Source organism: Saimiri boliviensis, chromosome 3 (assembly GCF_048565385.1).
Source record: "Saimiri boliviensis isolate mSaiBol1 chromosome 3, mSaiBol1.pri, whole genome shotgun sequence".
In the NCBI taxonomy this organism is placed as follows: Eukaryota; Metazoa; Chordata; class Mammalia; order Primates; family Cebidae; genus Saimiri; species Saimiri boliviensis.
This window is the reverse complement of record NC_133451.1, coordinates 90687398-90711332: the sequence shown is the minus strand read 5'-3', so window position 1 is coordinate 90711332 and position 23935 is coordinate 90687398. Positions and strand designations below refer to the sequence as shown.

Below are 23935 nucleotides of genomic sequence, written 5' to 3'. Positions count from 1 at the left end.
CAGATAAATCAAAATAATGTGCAGTTTCAGTAAGATTTCAGTTTAACATTTTACACATCCTAATTGTAATTTTCTATTGTTTTTCTTTATTTGTTAAATTTTCTGATTTTCTCTTGGCAGATAAACCACGTAATATATCAACTATGTGGTCACTATTAGTAATATAATTTATGATGTTCAGTTTTATTAAATTTTTTTAAATTTCAGAGATGTTAAATCACATATTCTGGTATTGTCAGTGGATATTCTAATGTTCAGAGCCAAGAATATAGAACAAAGTAAAATTTAAAATTGCTGACATACAGTTCTGGATCTCTATTGCTGTGTAACAATCTTAGTGGCTTAAAACAACAGGTTTTTCTATTATATTTCTTTATTTTGTGGGATGGCTAGAAGGCAGTGCTCAGATGGGTCTGTTATTCAAAGTATGTACATAGCTCCAGCATGGCTGCCTCGGGGCAGCCTGACTTTTAACATGGTGGCCTAGGGTTCCATGAGACTGACCAGATGTTGTAAGATTTTTTATGACCCAGACACAGGACTCCCAGGACATCATTTCTTCTGCATTCTGTTAGTTAATTAAGTCACTCAGAGTAGCACATATTGATGGGAAGGGCATGAAACTTTATACCTCAGTGAGAAGAGTAGCAAAGAATTGATGGCCAGTTTTAATCTACTTTAATGATCAATTTCCTGGCCACAAAATATTTACAATACATGCACCTACTCCTTTCCAAGGTCCCAAAAGTTTCATGTAATTATGTCATAATTTCAAAGCACAGGACCTCTTTAAAAAAAATTTTTTTTTGAGACATTCATTTCTGTCATTCAGGCTGGAGTGCAGTGGTGTTCACTGCAGCCTCCAACTCCTGGCTCAAGGTATCTCCTGCCTCAGCCTTCTGAGTAGCTGGGACTACATGTGCATGCTACAATGCCTGGCTATTTAAAAAAATTTTGGCCGGGAGCGGTCGCTCACACCTGTAATGCCAACACTGGGAGGTTTAGGCGGGCAGATCACAAGGTAAGGAGATCAAGACCAACCTGGCCAACATGGTGAAACCCTGTCTCTACTAAAATACAAAAAGCTGGGCATGGTGGTGTACATCTGTAATCCCAGCTACTCAGCAGCCTGAGGAAGGGGAATCGCTTTAACCTGGGAGGCAGAGCTTGCAATGAGCCAAGATTGCAACACTGCATTCCAGCCTGGTAACAGAGCAAGATTCCATCTCAAAATAATAATAATAATAAATTAAATTAAAAAATTGTGGTGATGAGTCCTCATTTCGTGGCCCAGACTGGTCTTTAACTTCTAACCTCAAATGATCTTTCCACCTCGGCTCTCAAAATATTGGGATTACAAGTGTAAACCACAATTCCCAGCCCCGGATCTTGTCATCTAAGTTAGGTATAGGTGCAGATGAGGATTCTTGTGCTTGGTTCTTAAGATGCAACTCATTCTCTGTAAGCAGAGCTGTGAACCAAAGAGAGGGTTGGTTCAACCACCATACAGTGTGAGAGAGAGAGAGGATGATCAGATTAGACACTCCTATTCAAGAAGAGGGAAAACTGGAGGCCCACAGCAGTCACAGTGCCATAGCAATTCTGAAATTCAGGTGGGCACATGTTAGCATTTCCTTGATGAGGATCCAGTAAAGCTTTCCAGGGGGAATGATTTTCTGTGTTTCTTTGTTCTGGCTTTGGGCTCTTAGTTCTGTTTTGAGTCATCCTTTTTCTCCGTGAAATAGACTGTGTTTGCAGCTGGAACTTCTCAGCCAGCTTCTATCAGCTTCTTTTCATTTTTATTCTCCTTGTCCCTTTTATCCTAAGATGGTATGATTCTTATAAAAACTTTGAGTTACTTATCGTGTTAATTTATAATGAAATACACTAGACAAAAGCCACACTTATATTTACTTAGAAAAAAATTTTTTTTATAACCGTTGAGGCTGTTATGTATTTTGTATCACCCTTGTCTATTTTGTATTACCTTTGAGGCTATTATGTTTTTAACACCGTTAAGTTCTTAGGGCACCATTGTCTAAGTGAAAAGGGCCTGGGATACAAGACTTTAAGATTTTTTTTCTATTTTTAAAAATTATTATACTTTAAGTTCCAGGGTTCATGTGCAGATCATGCAGGTTTGTTATGTGCTGTGGTGGTTTGGTTTGCATCCATCAACCCATCATCTACATTAGGTATTTCTCCTAACACTCTCCTTCCCCTTGCCCCTCAGGCCCCAACAGGCCCAGGTGTGTGATGTTCCCCTCCCTGTGTCCATGTGTTCTTGCTGTTCAACTCCCACTTATTAGTGAGAACATGCAGTGTTTGGTTTTCTGTTCTTGTGTTAGTTTCCTGAGAATTATGTTTTCCAGCTTCATCCATGTCCTTGCAAAGGACATGAACTCATCCTTTTTTATGGCTACATAGTATTCCATGGTATATATGTGCCACATTTTCTTTATTCAGTCGAGCACTGATGGGTATTTGGGTTGATTCCAGTTCTCTGCTATTGTCAACAGTGTTGCAGTAAACATACATGTGCATGTGACAAGACCTTAAGATTCTTAAGGCCCCTTTTTGAGAGGTTTTATGAAGGGTTACCATAAATATTTTAAAAAATTAAACAAAACGTCTTACAGCCAAATGCTGCTTTTCATCTTTGCCTTGAGGCCATTTCTTTGAGAGATGTTTATTTTCTGTATAGATTGGGGATGAAAAACAGTTTTATTTTCAAATCTGGCAAATTCTAGTTCCTTTTTATTTCCTAAATATTCTCCTTGAAAAGTTAACACTGTATTACTTTTCACTTATTTATTTATTTTATAAACTTTTAAATTCAAGGGTACATATATAGGATTGTCATATAGGTAAATTTGTGTCATGGGGGTTTCTTTTAGATTATTTCATCACCAGATATTAATCCTACTACGCGTTAGTTTTTTTCCTGATTCTATCTCTCCTCCCACCCTCCACCATTGGTAGGCCCCATTGTCTGTGGTTTCTTTCTATGTATCCATATGTTCTCATTTTTTTGTTTTCGCTTATAAGTGCAAACGTGGTCTTTGGCTCTATGTTTCTGTTTTAGTTTGCTGAGGATAATGGCCTGTAGCTCCATCCATGTTTCTATATAAGACATGATCTCATTCTTTTTTTATGGCTGTATAGTATTTCATGGTATATATGTACCACCTTTATCTAGTCTACCACTGATTGGCATTTAAATTGATTCCATGTCTTTACTATTGTGAATAGTGTTGCAATGAACATACATGTGCCTGTGTTGTTATAATAGAATAGTTTATATTCCTTTGGGTATATACCCAGTAATGGAATTGCTGGGTCAAATGGTAATTCTAGAAAACTGAACAGTTTAAACTCTTTTCCTTCTATCTATACCTTCTCACACATGGATAAAAGGAACTGTTGGCACTTTGACATTCCACCTGGAAATTTCCTTAGTTAGAATCTAGCTGTTCTTTATATATTTTCTTCATTACCTCAAGCATTAGTGTTGCTAAAATTTCTGCCATTGCATAATATCAGTTATCATTTTTCCATCCTCTAATGACATTTTCCTCACTGTCTTTCAAGTCATCACCAACAGTCTCCTCAAGGCCTTTATTCTAACTCTTCAAGTTGCTCTAGTTTCTGACCTATTGCCTGATTCCAAAACCACTGCCACAAATTTGAGTTTGGTTATAGTAATATACTTGGTACTACTAATTCCATGGAGAGATTAAGTTTTGCTCTTCTTCCCTTCAGTCATGACTAGTCCTGGTGCTTTCTTGATGAATGCATAGAGTGGAAATGATATTCTAGCACTTCCTAGACAAAGTCATATGCTTTACAGATAGACTTGGTCATCTTGAAACAATTGGTCTTGGAGCCCTGAGCCTCTATGTTGAAGTATGACTAAACTCAGTAGTGTTTATCGTTGTAAACTTGAAATAATCAGAAGGATCAGAATTCAGTTTAAGAAAGTTTTTTCAAGTACAAAGATGAGAATAGCTATTCAAGTCACCTCTTGAATGCTTTGCTGCTTAGAAATTTCTTCTGCCAGATACCATAAATCATGTTTTTTAAGTTCAAAGTTTCACAAATCTCTAAGGCAGGGGAAAAATGCCACCAGTCTGTTTGCAAAAATATAACAAAAGTCACTTTTGCTTCTGTTCCCAACAAGTTTCTTCTCTCCATCTGAGGCCACCCCAGCCTGGACTTTATTGTGCATATCACTGTCAACATTTTGGTCAAAGCCATTCAACAAGTCTCTAGGAAGTTCCAAACTTTCTCACGTTTTTCTGTCTTTTCTGAGCCCTGTAAACTGTTTCAACCCCTGCATGTTACCCAGTTCCAAAGTTGCTTCCCCATTTTTGGGTATGTAGATCAGTGCCCCGCTCTACTGGTACCAGTTTACTATATTAGTCTGTTTTCATGCTACTAATAAAGGCATACCTAAGATTGGGCAATTTACAACAGAAAGAGGTTTAATGGTCTTATAGTTCCACATGATTGGGAAGGCCTCACAATCATGGCAGAAGGTGAAAGTTATGTCTGACGTGGCAGCAGACAACTCCTTGTTTTAAGACCATCAGCCTTCATGACATTTATTCACTATCACAAGAACAGCACAGCAAGATTCCTTCCTCTTGATTCAATTACCTCCCGATAGGTTCCTCCCACGACACAGAAGAATTGTGGGAATTACAATTCAAGATGAAATTTGTGTGGGGACACAGCCAAATTATATCAGCAAGTATATGTTCACTTTGTAAGAATTCAACAAAATTTAAAAATGTGACTATGCTATTTTGCATTTATGCCAGCAATATGTAATTTTTTTCCCAAAACAAAACCCCTTAATTAAAAATTACTCAGTTCAAAAGGTGCAAATAAAAGCATGCTTTTTCTTACTTATGGTATTTTTAAATAATTTTAGGTCCTGGGTTTTATAATATCCTGAACAATACTATAATTGCCAATATTAGAAATATCTGCTCAAAGAAACAGGAGAAATGTGCATTTGGTTCTTCTGTTCCTCGGACTTTCTTCTTGGTTCAGAAAGAAGCTTGTGTTACCCCTGGGCCTGCTGATTATCAGGTAATACATTCATACCAAACTATATTCTTTATGTTAAATATCAAGCTCTTAGGTTTCTCTTGAATTTACATGTTATAATTAATAGAAAAAGATGTCAAACAATCATTATAACAATATTCCATATGTTAAGTAAAATAGGAGAAGTATTGAACATATTGAATATAAAGAAATGGCAGAAATATAAAGACACATTGAATTTCTAGAGATGAAAAATATAGTGTTTGAAAAAATATGCTCTGAGGATGTGTTCACGGGAAGGTGATCAGAATGGTGAACATGCACAAGTTTCAACCATGTCACCCAAAGAACATTTGAAAAAAGTGAAGATGTTTAATACAGAGCAGAAAAGACTTACAGAGAATAAACTAGACATTGGTTTTAAAATGGAAAGCTTTCTAATATGGAAAAAGTTCTGTGTGACATATGGAATTCTATCAGGACCAATAGGTGAAAACTGTAGGGTTTCATGTTTCAGTTCAGTGAAAGTAATAACTGAATTTTGTGTATTACAGTTTTAAGATGTATGGTATGATTTTAAGAGAACAACAGCAGGAACAATGAAAAACAAACCAGAAAATATATGTATAACAATTTAAAGGTGGAAATTGTTACATAACTACATTGAAATCTGTTGCCCTTAGTTGCAGATACATGAATTCTTATGTGTTTTATTATACATACAATTTATATTTGTGGGATTAATTCTTATAATTTAGACATTATTTTTTCTCAGGTTTTTAATATTTATTTAAACTTATTTTTCTGAGGGTTGTTTTCTATGTATATGTGCTCAAAGAAGTTTATTTTCTGTGTAAACATCTATTTTAATTCTTTGTTTTTAATCATTAAGAGACAATTCTCTGTGTGTTTTGTGTTTCTACACACCTTTGCTTGGACCTTTTTACAGATGATTGTTCAGGAAACAGCCTTCCAAGATAGAATGTCTCCCTCCTAAGCAGAGGGAGTGCTTAGTGCTCTTTATAAAAGATTCAGGTTCCCGGAGCTCACAGTTTTTCTCCCATAACAAAGCCGACTTTGTATGCAGGTATTTACTTTGCCCCGTCAGCCTTGTCCACAGTAGAACTTTAGGGCGAGGAGGACTGATGCAAATGTGCTGTTGTCATGCTGTTTGTTATGCCATGAGTAATAAAGTTCTTTGTCTCTGACTCAGAAGTTTTGCATTTTTCTGTAAAACTGTGGCAGGTTAACTTACTAAGTTGAAGTAGGGCAAAATTTCAGACCCATCATAGTCCTTCCTCTTCACATATTATTAACTTATAGATATCTTTATTTTGTTATATTTTACTCCCACAGGTCCCAGTAGTGCATCTGACAGCCTCCTCAAAACGGCTCTCTAGTTTCTGTCAATTTAATTTATAAATTTACAAGTTCATTATTAAATTGCAATTGTGAGAACAAGTTTAACATACATGTACTCTAAAGTCATTTTTTTAGCTTACTAGATTTCTAGATTTCTAGACTTACAGTTTTTGAGTTTCTGTCATTAACCTTTGATATTTGTCTTTAATTTCTTTTGTTCATTTAGTCTGATACATCCATCCATCTCTCTCTCTCTCTCTCTCTCTCTCTGTCTGCCTATCTATGTATCTATATATCTATCTATCTATCTCCGTGTGTGTGTGTTTCAAATATATATATATATTTAAAGAGGATCTCACTCTGTTGCCCAGGCTGGAGTGCAATGGTGTGGTTATGGCTCACTGCACTCTTGCCCTTCTGGGTTCAAGTGATCCTCCTGCCTCAGCCTTCTGTGTGGCCAGGATCACAGGCACAGGCCATCACACCTGGCTATTTAAAAAAATTTTTTGGTAGAGATAAGGTCTCACTTTATTGCCCAGGCTGATCTTGAACTCCTGGAATCAAGTGATCCCCTGCCTCAACCTTCTGACACATTGGTGTTACAGAGTGAGTCACCGCACCCAGTATATATTTTTAACTGTGGTAAAAAAAAAATATTAAATTTATTATCTTAATTACTTTAAGTGCTGATATAAGTATATTTTAAATGCATCATGAACGTTAGTAATTTTTAGAATATTTCTGCTCTATTTCGTTTAAACTGTACTAACAGTTCATTATTCTTAGTAACCTAACATTTAGATAAAAAGAATTATGGTATTTATTCTTCACTGTAGATATTGAGAAGTCTAGCACAGTGATTACTAGCATGATCTCTGGACTCAGAGTGCTTGAATATACTTTTTTGCTCTGCAACTGATCTTTTGCAAGTTATTTTAACTCTTTATGCTTAGTAAAATGAAGATAATAATAGTACATACCTAAAAGTGTTACTGCAAATACTAAGTGAATCAAAAATTTCTTTGAATATCTTATGGCACATAGTATGGACTCAGTAAATTTCTTATTCTTGTTGACAATCTGAAACTACCTATAGGTATAACTCAGACTTAATTTATAGAATATTTGACAAACTAAAATCAAGAGTGTAATATAGATCCTAAACATGTCTGATTTAAAAAAAATCAGTCTGGTAAACCTTTTGTTTAATTGTAGCATCAGTTGATTTATGTTTAATTTGGTTATCAACATGGTTGTGTTTGCCTGCGTTACACTATTTTATATACTGTATTGGCTCATTTGTTTTGCCACTTAATTTTTTTTTAATTTCCATGGGTTACTGGGGAACAGGTCATGTTGGGTTACATGAATAAATTCTTTATTGGGGATTTGTGAGATTTTGGTGCACCCATTATCTGAGCAGTATACACTGCACCGTATTTGTAGTCTTTTATCTCTCACCCACTTCTACACATTCCCCCTGAGTTCTCAAAGTCCATTGTGTCACTCTTATGCCTTTGCTTCCTCATAGCTTAGTCCCACATATGAGTGTGAACATAAGATGTTTGGTTTTCCATTCCTGAGTTACTTCACTAAGAATAATTGTCTTCAGTCTCATCCAGGTTTCTGTGAATGCCATTAATTCATTTCTTTTTATGGCTGAGTAGTATTCCATTGTGTGTGTGTGTGTGTGTGTGTGTGTATGTTTGTGTGTGTGTATATATATATATATATACACACACACACAATATTCCATTGGGTGTGTGTGTGTGTATATGCACATATATATGCATATATATATGTGTGTGTATATGTATACATATATATGTATACACACACACAAACACACACACATATATACACATACACACACACACACAACATTCCATTGTTGAGTACACACACACTTCCCACAGTTTCTTTATGCACTCATTGGCTGATGGGTATTTGGGTTGGTTCCACATTTTTGCAATTGTGAATTGTGCTGTTATAAACATGTGTGTCTTAGTATCTTTTTTGTATAATGACTTCTTTTCCTCTGGGTAGATAACCAGTAGTGGGATTGCTAGATCAAATGGTAATTCTACTTTAAGTTTTTAAAGGACTCTCCACACTGGTTTTCATAGTGGTTATACTAGTTTACATTCTAACCAGCAGTGTAGAAGTGTTCCCTGTTCACTGCCTACATGCCAAGATCTATTATTTTTGGATTTTTTTTATTATGGCCATTCTTGCAAGAGTAAAGTGGTATTGCGTTGTGTAGTTCAGCATTTTTTCATATGTTCATTGGTCATTTGTGTATCTTCATTTGAGAATTATATATTCATGTCCTTAGCCCACTTTTTGATGGGATTGTTTGTTTTTTTGCTAATTTGTTTGAGTTTGTTGTAGATTCTAGATATTAGTCTTTTGTTAGATGTGTAGATTATGAAGATTTTCTCCTACTCTGTGGGTTGTTTGTTTACTCTGCTGACTGTTCCCTTTGCCTTGCAAAAGCTCTTGAGTTTAATTAAGTCCCAGTTATGCATTTATGTTGGGTTTTTGGTCATGAAATAGTTGCCTAAGCCAATGTCTAGAAGGGTTTTTTTTACAGATGTTATCTTCTAGAATTTTTATAGTTTCATATTGTAGATTTAAGTCATTGACCCATCTTGAATTGATTTTTGTATAAAGTGAGAGATGAGGATCCAGTTTTATTCTCCTACATGTAGCTTCCCAATTATCCCGGCACTGTTTGTTGAATGGGTTTTTTTTTTTTTTTTTTTTTTTTTTTCTGCTTTATGTTTTTGTTTGCTTTGTTGAAGATCAATTGACTGTAATTATTTGGGTTTATTTCTGGGTTCTCTATTTTGTTCCATTGGTCTATGTGCCTATGTTTATACCAGTACCATGCTGTTTTGGTGACTGTGGCCTTAAAATGTAGTTTGAATTCAGGTAATGTGCTGCCTCCAGATTTGTTCTTTTTGCTTGAGGGCTCTTCTTTGATTCTATATAAATTTTAGGACTTTTCTTTTTAGTTCTTTGAGAGTGATGATGTTACTTTATTGGAATTGCATTGAATTTGTAGATTGCTTTTGGCAGTATGGTAATTTTCACAGTATTGATTGTACCCATCCATGATTATGGGATGTGTTTCCATTTGTTTTTTGTTGTCTGTGATTTCTTTCAGCAGTGTTTTGCAGTTTTCCTTGTAGAGGTCTTTCACCTCCTTAGTTAGGTATATTCTTAAGTATTTAATTTTTCTTGCAGCTATTGTAAAGGGGTTAAGTTCTTGATTTGATTATCAGCTCATTGTTGGTGTATAGGAGAGCTACTGATTTGTGTACATTAATTTTGTATCTGGAAACTTTGCTGAAGTCTTTTATCAGTCCTAGGAGATTTTTTGGAGGAGTGTTTATGGTTTTCTAGGTATAAAGTTATATAATAAGCAAACAGTGACAGTTTTACTTTCTCTTTACCAATTTGCATGCCCTTTATTTCTTTCTCTTATCTGATTGCTCTGGCTAGTACTTCCAGTACTATGTTGAATAAAAGTGGTAAGAGTAGGCATCTTTGTCTTGTTCCAGTTCTCAGAGCTAATGCTTTCAACTTTTCCCCATTCTGTATTATGTCGGTTGTGGTTTGTCGTAGATGGCTTTTATTACATTGAGGTATGTCCCTTGTATGCCGATTTTGCTGAGAGTTTTAATGATAAAGTGATGCTGGATTTTGTCAAATGCTTTTTCTGCCCTATTGAGATAATCATGTGATTTTTGTTTTTAATTCATTTTATGTGATGTATCACATTTATTGACTTGTGTATGTTAAACCATCCCTGCATCCCTGGTGTGAAACCCACTTGATCATGGTAGATTATCTTAGATTATCTTTTTGATGTGTTATTGGATTCAATTTTCTAGTATTTTGATAAGGATTTTTGCCTCTATGTTCATCAGGGATATCAATCTGTAGTTTTCTTTTTTTGTTATATCCTTTCCTTGTTTTGGTATTAGGGTGATACTGGCTTTATAGAATGATTTAGAGATGTTTCCCTCTTTATCTTTTGGAATCGTGTCAAAAGGATTGGTTCATTTCTTCTCAAATGTCTGGTAGAATTCAGCTGTGAATCCTTCTGGTCCTGGACTTTTTTTTGTTGATAATTTTTTATTACCATTTCAATATTGCTGCTTGTTATTGGTTTGTTCAGGGTATCTGATTCTTTCTGATTTAAGCTAGGTTGGTTATATCTTTCCAGGAATTTATCTGTCTTCTCTAGGTATTCTAGTTTTTGTGTGTAAAGGTGTTCATAGTAGCCTTGAATGATTTTTTGTATTTCTGTAGTGTCGTAATATCTCTTGTTTTGTTTCTAATTGAGCTTATTTGGATTTTCTCTCTTCTTTTCTTGGTTAATCCTGCTAATGGTTTGTCAATTTTATTTATCTTTTTGCTTTTTGTTTTATTTATCCTTTGTATTGTTTTGTTTCAGTTTCATTTAGTTCTGCTCTGATCTTGGTTATTTCCTTTGTTTTGCTGGGTTTGGGTTTGGTTTGTTCTTGTTTCTCTAGTTCTTTGAGGTGTGACCTTAGATTGTCTCTTTGTGTTATTTAAGACTTTTTGATGTAGGCATTTAGGAGTATGAATTTTCCTCTTAGCACTGCCTTTGCTGTATCCCAAAGTTTTGACAGGTTCTTTGTTGACTCTGTCTTGATTCCCTGTCTATTGCTATCAGTGAAGTATCAAAGTCGCCCACTATTATTGTGTTGCTGTCTGTCTCATTTCTTAGGTCTAGTAGTGTTAAGTGCATGTATGTTTAGAAATGTTATGATTTTCTGTTGAACAAGGCCTTTTATTATTATATAATTTTTTTTTGTCTTTTTAAACTGCTGTTGCTTTATGGTTTGTTTTGTCTGATATAAGAAGAGCTACTTCTACTGGCTTTGGGTGTCCATTTGCATGTAATGTCTTTTTTCCAACCCCTCTTTATGTTAAGTTTATATGAGTTTTTATATGTTAGGTGTCTTTTGAAGAAAGCAGATAGTTGGCTGGTAAATTCTTATTCCTCCTGCAATTCTGTATCTTTTTAAGTAGAGCATTTAGGCAATGTACATTCAATGTTAGTATTGAGACGTGACGTACTATTCCATTCATCATGCTATTTGTTGCCTATATACCTTGGTTCATTCATTCCTTTCTCCTCTCCTCTCCTCTTTCTTTTCTTTTCTTTTTTCCTTCTTTTTTCAGACACAGCCTCTCTCTATTGCCCAGGCCTGAGTGCAGTGGCACAGTCTTAGCTCACTACAACCTTTGCCTTCCAGGTTCAAGCAATTCTCATGCCTCAGCCTTTCAAGTCACTGGGATTATGGGCACACACCACCACACCCTGCTAATTTTTGTATTTTTAGTAGAGACAGGGTTTTGCCACATTGGCTATACTGGTGTCGAACTCCTGACCTCAAGTGATCTGTTTCCCTCAGCCTCCCAAAGTGTTGGGATTACAGGTGTGAGCTACTGTACTTGGTGATTGTTTTTTTTTTTTTTTTTTTTAGTTGTGTTTTTGTTTTTCAGATCTTGTGAGATTTATGGTTTAAAGAGGTTCTGCTTTCATATGTTTCTGGGATTTGTTTTAAGATTTAGGGCTCCTTTTAGCAGTTCTTATAGTACTGGCCTGGTAGTGGCAAATTCTCTCAGCATATGTTTGTCTGAAAAAGGTTGTATGTTTTCTTCAATTCTGAAGCTCAGTTTCACTGGATACAAAATTCTTGGCTGATAATTGCTTTGTTTAATGAGGTTGAAGATGGGGCCCCAATCTCTTCTAGCTTGTAGGATTTCTGCTGAGTAATCTGCTGTTAATCTGATAGGTTTTTCCTTACAGGTTATCTGGTGCTTCTGCCTCACAGCTCTTAAGATTGTTTCCTTGTGTTAACTTTAGTTAACTTGATGGCAGTGCCCCTAGGCAATGATCTTTTGAGATGAATTTCCCAGTAGTTTTTTGAGCTTTTTGTATTTGGATGTCTAGGTTTCTAGCAAGGCTGGTGAAGTTTTCCTCAGTTATTTCCCCAAGTATGTTTTCCAAACTTCTAAATTTCTTTTTCCTCAGGAATGCCTATTATTCTTAGGTTTGGTCGTTTAACATAATTCCAGACTTCTTGTAGGCTTTGATCATATTTACTTATTATTTTTTCTTTCTTTGAATGGGTTAATTCAAAAACTTTGTCTTCAAGCACTGAAGTTCCTTCTACTTGTTCCATTCTATTACTGAGACTTTCCAGAGCATTTTACATTTCTATTAGTGTGTCCATTGTTTCCTGAAGTTTTGATTGTTTTTTATTTATGCTATTTATTTCATTGAGTATTTCTCCCCTTGTTTCTTCTTCTTCTTCTTCTTCTTCTTTTTTTTTTAGATGGAGTCTCGCTCTGTTACCCAGGCTGGAGTGCAGTGACACAATCGTGGCTCACTGTAGCCTTCCTCTCCTGGGATCAAGCAATTCTCTTGCCTCAACCTCCTGAGAAGCTGGGACTACAGGTGCACGCTGCCATGCCTGTCTTTTTTTTTGTATTTTTTTTAGTAGAGATAGGTTTCACCATGTTGTGCAGGCTGATCGTGAACTCCTGACCTCAGGAAATCTGCCCACCTCAGCCTCCCAAAGTGCTAGGATTACAGGCATGAGCCCACTGTGCCTGACCTTGTTTCTTATATATTTATTTTTTGATTTTCTTAAATTGTGCTTTGCCTTTCTCTCCTGCCTTTTTGATTAGCTTAATAACTTCCTTCTGAATTATTTTTCAGGTAAATCAGGGATTTCTTCCTGATTTGGATCCATTGCTGGTGAGCTAATGTGATTTTTTTTGAGGATGTTAGTCAATCTTGTTTTGTCATATTACCAGAGTTGGTTTTTGGTTCTTTCTCATTAGAGTAGGCACTGTCAGAGGAAAGGTGTAGGACTCAGGCTGTTTCAAAAGAAACAAGATTCTTTTGTCCCATGGAGTGTTCCCTTGATGTATTATTCTCCCCACTTTCCTAGGGATGTGGCTTTCTGCCAGCCAAGCTGTAGTGATTGTTATGTCTCTTCTGGATCAAGCCACCCAGCAGGTCTATTAGGCTTCTGGCTAGTGGGTTGTCTGCACAATTCTGTGATGTGAACCATCTATGTGTCTCTTAGCCATGGATACCAGCACAATATTTGAGGTTTCTCCCAGTTCCTGTAGGAGCAGTCTGCTTTCTTCAGTGGGTCTGTGTGTTCTCTCAGCTTTCCTGATTTATTTCCACAGTAGATCTGGAGCAAAATTTCATGACCTGAAACTCCATACACTGCTCTGTCCGTCCAAGTGGGATGGAATCTAGTTCTACCTCCCATCTGCCATGATTTCCATTATCCATTTTTCCTTATTTTGTTCTTTCTTGGATTAATCAAAAATTATAATCAAATAAAATATTAAAGAAGTATTTTAGTTTATTCCATTTCGTCAACATCTATTACATTTTCTAGTTTTGTTTTACTATTTTTTTAGTTACCTATTGCAATCCAATAAAAAGGATGACCTTTACCACTTTCTCAATAAGACTAACTTAGAACATTTTAACTCCATTTTGTTATCTTGTATTTTATTTAATTATTGTCACACATTTTAAATCCATATATTTTAAGTTTTTTGAGTATTATTATTTTGTTGTGTGGATTCCGTTTATTTTTCTGTTGGGCTTCATTTTTTTTTTTGCACTTGTATTTTTATAAAAAATGGAATCATTTTTCTTCTGTCTGAAAAACTCTCTTTAGCATTTCTTCTGGTCCAAGTCTGATGCTGAATATTACAGTTTTTGTTTGTCTGAAATGTATTTTGTTATTTTTGAATGATTTATTTTTTAGTATAGATTTTTAGGTTGGTGATTATTTTCAGCACCTTAATAATATTTTTTTATTTTAGACTTTCCATTTTTTTCTATTAAGAAGTAAGCAACCCAGCTTATTGTTTCTTTGAGAGAGAAATTATCTTTGGTTTTTAACCTTTGATGTGTCTGAAGTGTTTTTTTTCTTCTTAATACATTTGCCTGAGGTTTACAGAACCTTTGAATTTCTGGGTTTATGTCTTTTATCAGTTTTAAATAATTCTTGGATATTATCTTTTTCTGTATTTTGTCATGTCATTTCTTACTGTTCTTTCCAAGACTCTAATAAATGTATATGTTGGAACTATTCACCATGCCTCAAACACTCTTAGCGTTCTTCTGTATTATAATTTTTTGTTTTCATGCTATACAGTTTAAATATTTTCTACTGAGTTATAATTTAATTCACTACTGTTATTTCAACTACAACTAAATCAATGTACTGACTTCTTAATTTTAGATATTGTATTTTTTATTTCTAGAATGCCTGTTTAATTATTTCTTAAAGAATTTATTTCTCAGGACAAATTCTTTATGATTTTAACTATTTCTTTTCTATTTATTGAACACATTAATCATAGTTTTATTTTATTTTATTTTATTGAGATGGAGTTTTGCTTTTGTTATCCAGGCTGGAGTGCAGTGGCACTGTCTCAGTCCACCGTAACCTCCATCTCCCAGGTTCAAGTGATTTTCCTGCCTCAGCCTCCTGAGTAGCTGGGATTATAGGCATGTGCCACCATGCCCAACTAATTTTATATTTTTAGTAGAGATGGGGTTTCTCCATGTTGGTCAGGCTGGTCTTGAATTCCTGACCATAGGTGATCTGCCTGCCTTGCCTTCCCAAAGTGCTGGGATTACAGGCATGATGCACTGCACCTGGACTAATAATAGTTTCCAAAAAATTTTTGTCTGCAAACTCTAATATCTGGTTCACCCATTAGTCTGTTATTTTATGTTTTTTTTTTTTCCTCTTGATTTTTGATCATGCATTCTGTTTTTGGCATGTTCCATAATTTTTAATAGCATACTAGATTCTGTGTATAAAACATTGTAAAGATTTTAAGTGATGTTATTTTTCTACTAGGGAGGTTTCATACTTTCTTCTGCAAGGCAGATATAGGTGAGATAAAATCACCTTAATCCAATTATGAACTGTGCTAATTACATTTTGCTATTACTTAATTTACCTCTTGGTTGTTTTATTTTCTGAAGTGTAGTATTCTGGGGATATCAAATATGAGCCTGATGTTTTTGAGGGCCCTTCTTTCTATCAGGTTCTTAACTTTACTCTTTGATATCGCTGTATTTCAATTTGTTGACTTAGATTTTTAGCCTCATACTGCCTTTATTTATTACAAATATCTTGGTCAAGAAATAGGCCATGTGTTTTGAGGCTCCTAAAATTTGCAGTTTTGTCATTCTGGCCCAATAAGACACAGTTCCTTAGTGGCCTTTCTCCACCAAGCCAAATCTCAAATGTTTACTCTGTTGCCTTTATCAGAAAATGCCCTGAGGGAGAATATACCTGCAGACCAGTAGCTCACCTCTCAGAGGTTCTACTTTTGTCAGAATTGTAGCCTTTTGGTCTATGCTACTTCTACAACTCAATGATGTCTTTAAAAACAGGATTTTGTTACATTTTGCCTGAATTTATTTTTAATTAATTGTGTTGAAATGTGATCTTTTGTAAACTACCCATTTCCTCTAGAGTGAAAGCCATCCAATGAGAAATTAATTTCTTGGTAATGTCATTCAAAGTTGCTAACTTTCACCCCCTAAGCACTAAAAACTGCAAAATGTTTTGGAGCTTTCTTATGTAATAATTTCTAGTACCATATATATGACAGTAATCAAATTATTGTAATATCTTTTTTTCCAAGGTGGCAGATTGGAGACAAGCACTAATTAGCATGTCTATTCTATTTGGAAAGACAAAATAGTTTATAGCAATTCTTACTGTGAACTTTTTTTCTGAAAAGCAAGGCAGGAACTTAACAGGAAAACTGAAAGAAATCACAGACCCTTTGAAAGAAGTGGCAAGCTGCAGCCCACACAGCCATGTGAAAAACTAAGTCCTCGGAGTGTGAAAGGCAGAGAGAATGCCTTCAGGATATGCACCCACACTGGAGAACCTGGCAATCCACGCATGGGGGAATGCTGTGACTCTACCCGGTACTAGAACTGATTTAAGGAGCAGTGGGGAATATAAAAGTATTAGCAGTGTGGGAAGAGCCTTGCAGGCATTTTCAGTCTCCAGTGCAAACCAAGGGAAGCCATTCCTGATTCTGTGTCATTGGGGATCTCTCAAAAGTCTGCTAGCTAACTCAGGCAGTGGTTGCAGGTTGAGAGAAGCTCCCAGTTGAAATTTATGATATACTCTCCAGTGAGGATGAGTTCCCTTGGCCAGAACCAGGGAACAGGTGGGAAGTATGCTGCAGCCACAAGTGCAGGAGCTGCACACTGTGGCTTTACAGGCAGACTGGAAGGAGCATGGCCTGAAAGCTGGTTGCAGTATCTTTGGGGAAGGCTTATGGGCTGGCATTTTGAATTCTGAGTATTAAGTACTTAGAAGATAGATAGCTGCTGCCAGCAGGTGTGAGACTTGCTTTTCCAAGTGCGTGGGAGCTGGATGGGGTTTACTGCCCCCTACTACTTCTGACTCCCTGTACAAACTCATTTGTACATCAGAGATAGATATGGTCCTCCATGGAACATTATCCCAGTGGCCAGTGAATTTCTCTGACCCTCACTAGGGCCACTGTTGGAATAGCAGAGGACTAATATCCAGAATCTACAAGAAACTCAAACAAATCAGCAAGAAAAAAATACTTTCATGAAAAAGTGGGCAACTGACATGAATAGATATTTATTACAAGAAGATATACAAATGGCCAGCAAACGTATGAGAAAATACTCAACATCGCTAGTCATCAGGGAAATGCAAATTAAAACCACAATGAGATACCACCTTACTCCTGCAAGAATGGATATTGTTAGTATTATTATTTTTAAGACAGGGTCTCACTCTCTCACTCTGGCTGGAGTGCATTAATGTGACTGTGGCTCACTGCAGCCTTGATCTCCCAGGCTCAAGTGATCCTCCTACCTCAGTCTCTCCAGTAGAAGGGAACACAGGCCTATGCCACCACGCTCAGCTAATTTTTGTATTTTTTGTAGAGATGGGGTTTCACCATGCTGCTCAGGCTGATCTTGAACTCAGCTCAAGTGAACTGCCTAAGTTGGCTTCCCAAAGTGGTGGGATTACAGGTGTCAGCTACTGTATCCATCCAAGAATGGACATTGTTAAAAAGTAAAAAACAAAAAACAAAAAGCAATATATGTTGGGGTCATAAAAAGGGGATGCTTATATGTTGGTGGTGGGAATGTAAGTTAGTACAATCTCTATGGAAAACAGTTAGTACAATATCTATGGAGATTTCTTAGATAACTAAAAATAGATATATGATTTGATCCAGCAATCCCACTACTGGGTATCTACCCAATGGAAAAGAAGTCAGTATATTACAAAGACACCTGCATGTGTATGTTTATTGCAGCCAAATTTGCAGTTGCAAAGATATGGAACCAATCTTAGTGCCCATTGACAAATGAGTGGATAAAGAAAATGTGGTCTACACCATGTAATATACTATGCAGTAATATTACTACTGGGTAACACTACTCAGCCATAAAAAACAATAAAATAATGTCGTTTGCAGCAACTTGGATGGAATGGGAGGCCATTATTTTAAGTGAAGTAACTCAGGAATGGAAAACCAAATACTGTATGTTTTCACTGGTACGTGAGAGCTAAGCCGTGGGTATACAAAGGCAAACAGAGTGACATAATGGACTTTGGAGACTCAGAAAGGGGAGGATGTGAGTAGGAACAAAAACCTACTTATTTGGGTACAGTGTACACTACTCAGGTGATGGGTGCACTAAAATCTTAGAATTCACCTCAATACTATTCATCCATGTAAGGAGAAACCACTTGTACTCCAAAAGCTATTGAAATAAAAAAATTATGCAAATAAGTTGCTTTTTAGCTTCAAACAATCTAAAAACTAAACAAAATAATAATGCTGGCTTAGATATTCTATATTCAAAGGCTTTCACATTTTTAAAAGACATGACTGTGATTGTTCTATTTTTGAAAGTGATAGAAGCTACCTATATTATTTTGAGTCGTTAGGTTGGAATAATATCGTGTTGAAAATAGTGGAGAAGTGCCATCTTCAGCATTTTGGGTAGAGAGGCAGATTGTGTCATAAATACATTAGGTGGGTAATGGATGTTTTAGTAAATTAATGTTACCAAAAAATGGACAAAGAAAGAGAGATGTCTATTCTCTACTGTGTGTCAAATTCTGAAATATTAACTGTGAATCTCAAATTCTGAAATAAAAACAATAAAATATGTAAAAAAAGGAAAAATAGATTCTTGTCCTTTTTGCATAGTTGGAGGATTTGCTGCCATTTTTTCCATTTATTAACTGAATACAAATAAATTGTATGACAAATTAGAGTATCACAAGGATTAATTGCTCATTAAAATATTAGATTACTAGATTTTTCTAGCTATTAATTTAAATCTTCAATGCATACAAAGAATTATGATATTTAAGACAGTAAGTGGGTCATTTTACTTAGAAAATCTATTAACCCATAATTACAACATAATAAAATTGTTAATTGTGAATATATTTTTATTAATAATAAATTGTTAACAAATAATACTATGTAATTGGCTAAATATATTTTACTAATATGTTATTGAGATAGCAACTTGCTAGTTATGAAATACAACAAGAATTGATGTTTGAATTTGACATTAGAGTATGGCTAATCTATTTAAGTAATGTGTACAGATCCATTATACTTACCTAGAGTTTCATATAATCAACTTTTTCCATTTTAATATCTCATTGACATTTATTTCTGTATCGTATTTTTAAAATTTTATTTTAAAAATAAATGTGTCTTTAATGCTAGACAATATTGATGACCTTCATTGCAAACTTATTATTTATAGTGCCTCTTGCATTGATGAAAATAAATGGTGTATTCTTTTTAACCCCTTCTTTCAACATGCTTTTTGATATTCACAGTATGGTGGAATTTCTGATGAATTACCTAACTTGACTAACAAATATGCTGCTTTCTTGTCAAGAGCTGAAAGAACTATGAAGATATCAGATATGGTAAGAAGACTCTTACTATCAAATATTTTCATTATATAGAAATCATGGAGGAGGCTGCATAACATAAAAATTATGTTAGGACCTGAGTGAGGTAACTGGTAGCCTGCTGTAATATCCTAGGTTAGATTGATACTTCTATATTTTTAAAGTTCAACAAAATTATTGAAGCTAAGCCAAAGTATAGAATTACTATATGAGAGATTATCACATGGAACGTCCTTTGTAGGGTCAGAGAACATTCATTCTTAGGACATATATGAAAGTTGAACTTGTTGTGTTGTGTATGGAGTAAAAGATTTACTGTAGGTTCAACTCATTTTACTCATAATGCAAATTTTTTCTCTTTTGAATGTGAATTCATCTTGTCATCTATGACTCCTCAGTGATTTAGTTTTACTCCTGTTGACTGTATGTTAAATGATGTGGCTATAAATTTTTCTGAATTTCTATTTTTAATAAATATCTAACATTGATTAAATTGAAAACAGTAAAGCAAATTAAATTTAAAAATGAGTAGTTAATTGTTTCAGATTGAATTTACAAATATATCAAAGTAAAATTTAGAGTTAAAACGTTGGACCCAGTGGTAATGTTACTATGGTCTAAATGTTTGTATCCTCTTAAAATTCATATGTTGAAATCCTAACTCCCAAGGTGATGGTATTAGGAGGTGGCAATTTCTGGGAGGTTATTATGTCACGAGGGTGGAGACCTCATAAATGGGGTTAACACTCTTATAAAATACGCCCAGGGGAGCTTTATCATGAGGATTCAGAGGAGGTACTGTCTATGAGGAAGCAAGGCCTCTGCAGATGCTGAGTCGGCTAGTGCTTTGATGTTGGGCTTCCCAGCCTACAGAACTGTGAGAAATAAATTTTGGTTTATAAGCTACCCAATTTATGGTATTTTGTTATAGCACCCCAAACAAAGACAAATGTTATGGTATAGACTTGTGCGAACAAGGTGTTATTAAAATACATTTTTACGGGGAGGGGAGCACCACACACTGGGGTCCCTTGCAGGGAAATGAGGGAGGGATGGGGGGGTGGGGAGAGATAGCATGGGGAGAAATGACAGATATAGGCGAGGGGGAGGAAGGCAGCAAATCACACTGCCATATGTGTACCTATGCAACAATCTTGCATGTTCTTCACATGTACTCCAAAACCTAAAATGCAATAAAAAAATAAAAAAAAATACATTTTTATAGAAATTGGACCATCTTTGCAAGGTATTGTTACTAAAAAATTACAAAACAGGATTATTAAACAAGATTTAAAATGTGGCTAATCAATGAGACCATAGTATAGCTTGCTGAAATAAAATTCTGCTAGGTAAGATAATGGCAACAGTTGATTTATAATATTTCTGATTGTGACATAACTGGAACAAGATCAGGATGAACTACTTAAAGGGAATGACAAATGCAGTGCTAGTTAATATAACTGTGAACATCTTGGAAATCGTAGGAATTAGATTAATTTGGTGAAAGCTGTTCAGGAATGGACTTTTTTTTTTTCCCCCCTGAGGCATTATTGCAATTTGAGATATAGTTAAAATTAGCATCAGGTTCTATTCTATGAGATTTTTTTGTAATTATAAATTCAAAAGACCATTTAAAATCATCTAAAAATTTTCTTTACTTATAGTAGATTCTGAGTAATTGTTAACTAAATGTGCTTTTAAAAATGGATTATTTCTTCATCTTGAGGAATTTTAGAGTTCAATTGTATTTCTCAAGTGAATCATTTTTATGCACACCTCAGGATCCATTTCGAAGTATGCCCTGACTAATTATTATGAATATAAATATTGTATGCTTAGGAATTATTGAATGGATTCAAAGGTATTTCTATTATAACACAGGTAGTAGGAAAAAACAATGAAAATTTTGGAGAACATCAATAGGAAGGCATATATATATGTTAAACTTTATGTCTGTAATGAAGAAGATGGTGCACATCTGCTCTGAAGGAAGACAAGTTGCTTCCCAATTTTTTTGACTTAACATTTTTTTCTTTTAATTTTGTCCCTCTTTAGATCTGAAAACTTCTTTTTAGTGTTGTCTCCTCTGGCACAATACATTTGCAATTAAAATTATTCAGTGGGACTCTGGTTATCCAAGAAGCAGAATAGTTTAGTCACATAGAAAGTTAGATTTTTGAATCTCTTTTGTAAATGACAATACACCTCAAACAGGTGCATATATAATATGTTTGTAATGAAAAATACAAATTATTGCTCTCAAAACAAAATTGAAATAATATCTCAAATATATGGTATAATGGAATTAACTTTATTATTTACTTTAAATAAAAATAAAGAAAATTTACCTCCCAGGTATTTTGTTATGGATATGCTGCAGTCTTTAAGGCGGATTTGATAGTTTAATTTTCCAAGTTGTATTTTTACATAAAAAATATAGTTCCCTTCCATACTTCTGATTTCAGATGAAAGACTTATTTCTTTTACAAGATCCCAAATAGTTTTTTCTTTTAAAAAAACTATGACATAAGCATTAGTTGATTATAAAAAGAAAGAAAAATGGAGGATGAACACAAGCCAAACATGTGTTTGCCAAGCATTCTAGAAGGAGAAATTGGAGAAAATAATTAAATGTTTGATATAGAAAACATAAAATTATTTCAAGCTGAATAAAACCATAAGGTATTAATCTGGGTAACTCAACAAAATGCCAGAGGATAAATATAAAAATATGTATGACCTTTTTACTTTTTAAAAAAAAAATTTCAGAAGATCCTTACTAAAGAAAACATCCTTGAAGCTTCCACAGAGTAAAGTAACTGGGTAACTTACAAAGGGAAGAGAAATATGACTTATGTCAGATATTTGCTTAGCAGCATTAGTAACATTTCAAGGCTAGAACATGATGAAGTAATATTTTCTTAAATTTCTCAGGGGAAAATGTTGGATATAGAGTTCTCCCTCTACCTAAAATTTTAATTAAATGAATTAAGAAAATAACTTTCTGATATGCCATGGTTCAGAAAGTTCAGTATCTCTATATCTTCATATGTGGAGTTGCTCCATCAAAATAAAAAATGGGAAAAAAAAGTGGGGTGACATAAAGACAAAGAAGAATATAAACTGAGCATTTCCTAGACAAAGTAAAGTGAAAACAAATTAATAAAGAAGTCATTTTAGCTCATGCATGACATATTCTTCAAGAGGAAGGAGTTTGATGACATAAAATTCATCACTTGTGTTGGCCACACTACTTGGCTCTATAGGGAATAATAATGTTAATGTAAATCCTGCTTTAAAATTGGTTTATTTTAAAATCACAATAAAGTGATATAGGAGCTGAAGGATGACATAGCTGTTATAAAAAAGAACCAACCAAGTGTGACAGAGCTGAATAACACAATAAAAAGTTGCATAATGCAATTGCAAGTATTAATAAACCAAGCTGAGGAGAGAATCTCAGAATTTGAAGACTAGTTTTCTGAAATAAGACAGTCAAAATGAGGAAAAAAAGAATAAAAAGGAATTAACAAAACCTCCAAGAAGCATGGGTTTATGTAAGGAGGCTAAATCTGTGAATCATTGGCATCCCTGAAAGAGAGGCAGAAAAACCAAACAACTTAGAAAACATATTTAAGAATATTACCCATGACTACTTTCACATTTTTGTTAGAGAGGCTAACAGTCAAGTTCAGGAAATACAGATAACTCCTGCAAGTTTCTACGCCAGAAGATCATCCCCAAGAAAGACACAGAATCCTCAGATTTTCCAAGGTTGAAATGAAAGAAAGAATTTAAAGGCAGCTAGAGAGAAAGGGCAGGTTACCTACAAAGGGATCTCTGTGAGGCTAACAGATTTTCCAAGGTTGAAATGAAAGAAAGAATTTGATGGCAGCTAGCGAGAAAGGGCAGGTTACCTACAAAGAGATCTCCATGAGGCTAACAGCTGACCTCTCAGCTGAAATCCTATAAGCCAATTGATTGGGAGCTTATATTCAACTTTCTTAAAGAAAAAAATCTTCAACCAAGAATTTTATGTCCAGCTAAATTGAGATTCCTAAGTGAAGGAGAAATAAGATTATTTTCAGATAAGCAAATGTTGAGGGAGTTTATTACCACCAGCCCTGCCTTACAAGAGATCTTGAAAGAAGCACTATATATAGAAGGGAAGCACCACTGCCAGCTAATGCAAAACACAATTAAACACACATGACCAGTGTTACTGTAAAGTAACCATTTGAACAGGCCAACATAATACCAGCTAAAAGCACAATGCCAGTATCAAATCCACAGATATCAATACTAACATGAAATGTAAATGGGCTAAATGTCTCAGTTAAAATCCACAGAAAGGCAAGCTAGATAAAAAAGCAAGATCCAATAATATGCTGTTTTCAAGTGACTCATCTCACATGTAATGACTCTCATAGGCTCAAATTAAAGGGGTGGAGGAAAATCTACCA

The 23935-nt window shown here is 34.9% G+C and overlaps 1 protein-coding gene across 10 annotated transcripts in view; it reads left to right on the top strand.

Annotated features, from left to right (window-relative positions):
* The window catches only part of STPG2 (sperm tail PG-rich repeat containing 2), a 671193-nt gene that overhangs the window by 157832 nt on the left and 489426 nt on the right, over window positions 1–23935 (top strand). For all 10 annotated transcript variants that reach the window (XM_074396474.1, XM_074396472.1, XM_074396473.1 and 7 more), the window contains 2 exons: window positions 4937–5097; window positions 19395–19487. In XM_074396474.1, the coding sequence (XP_074252575.1) occupies window positions 4937–5097; window positions 19395–19487 (254 nt within the window). The remainder of the gene's footprint in view (window positions 1–4936; window positions 5098–19394; window positions 19488–23935) is intronic.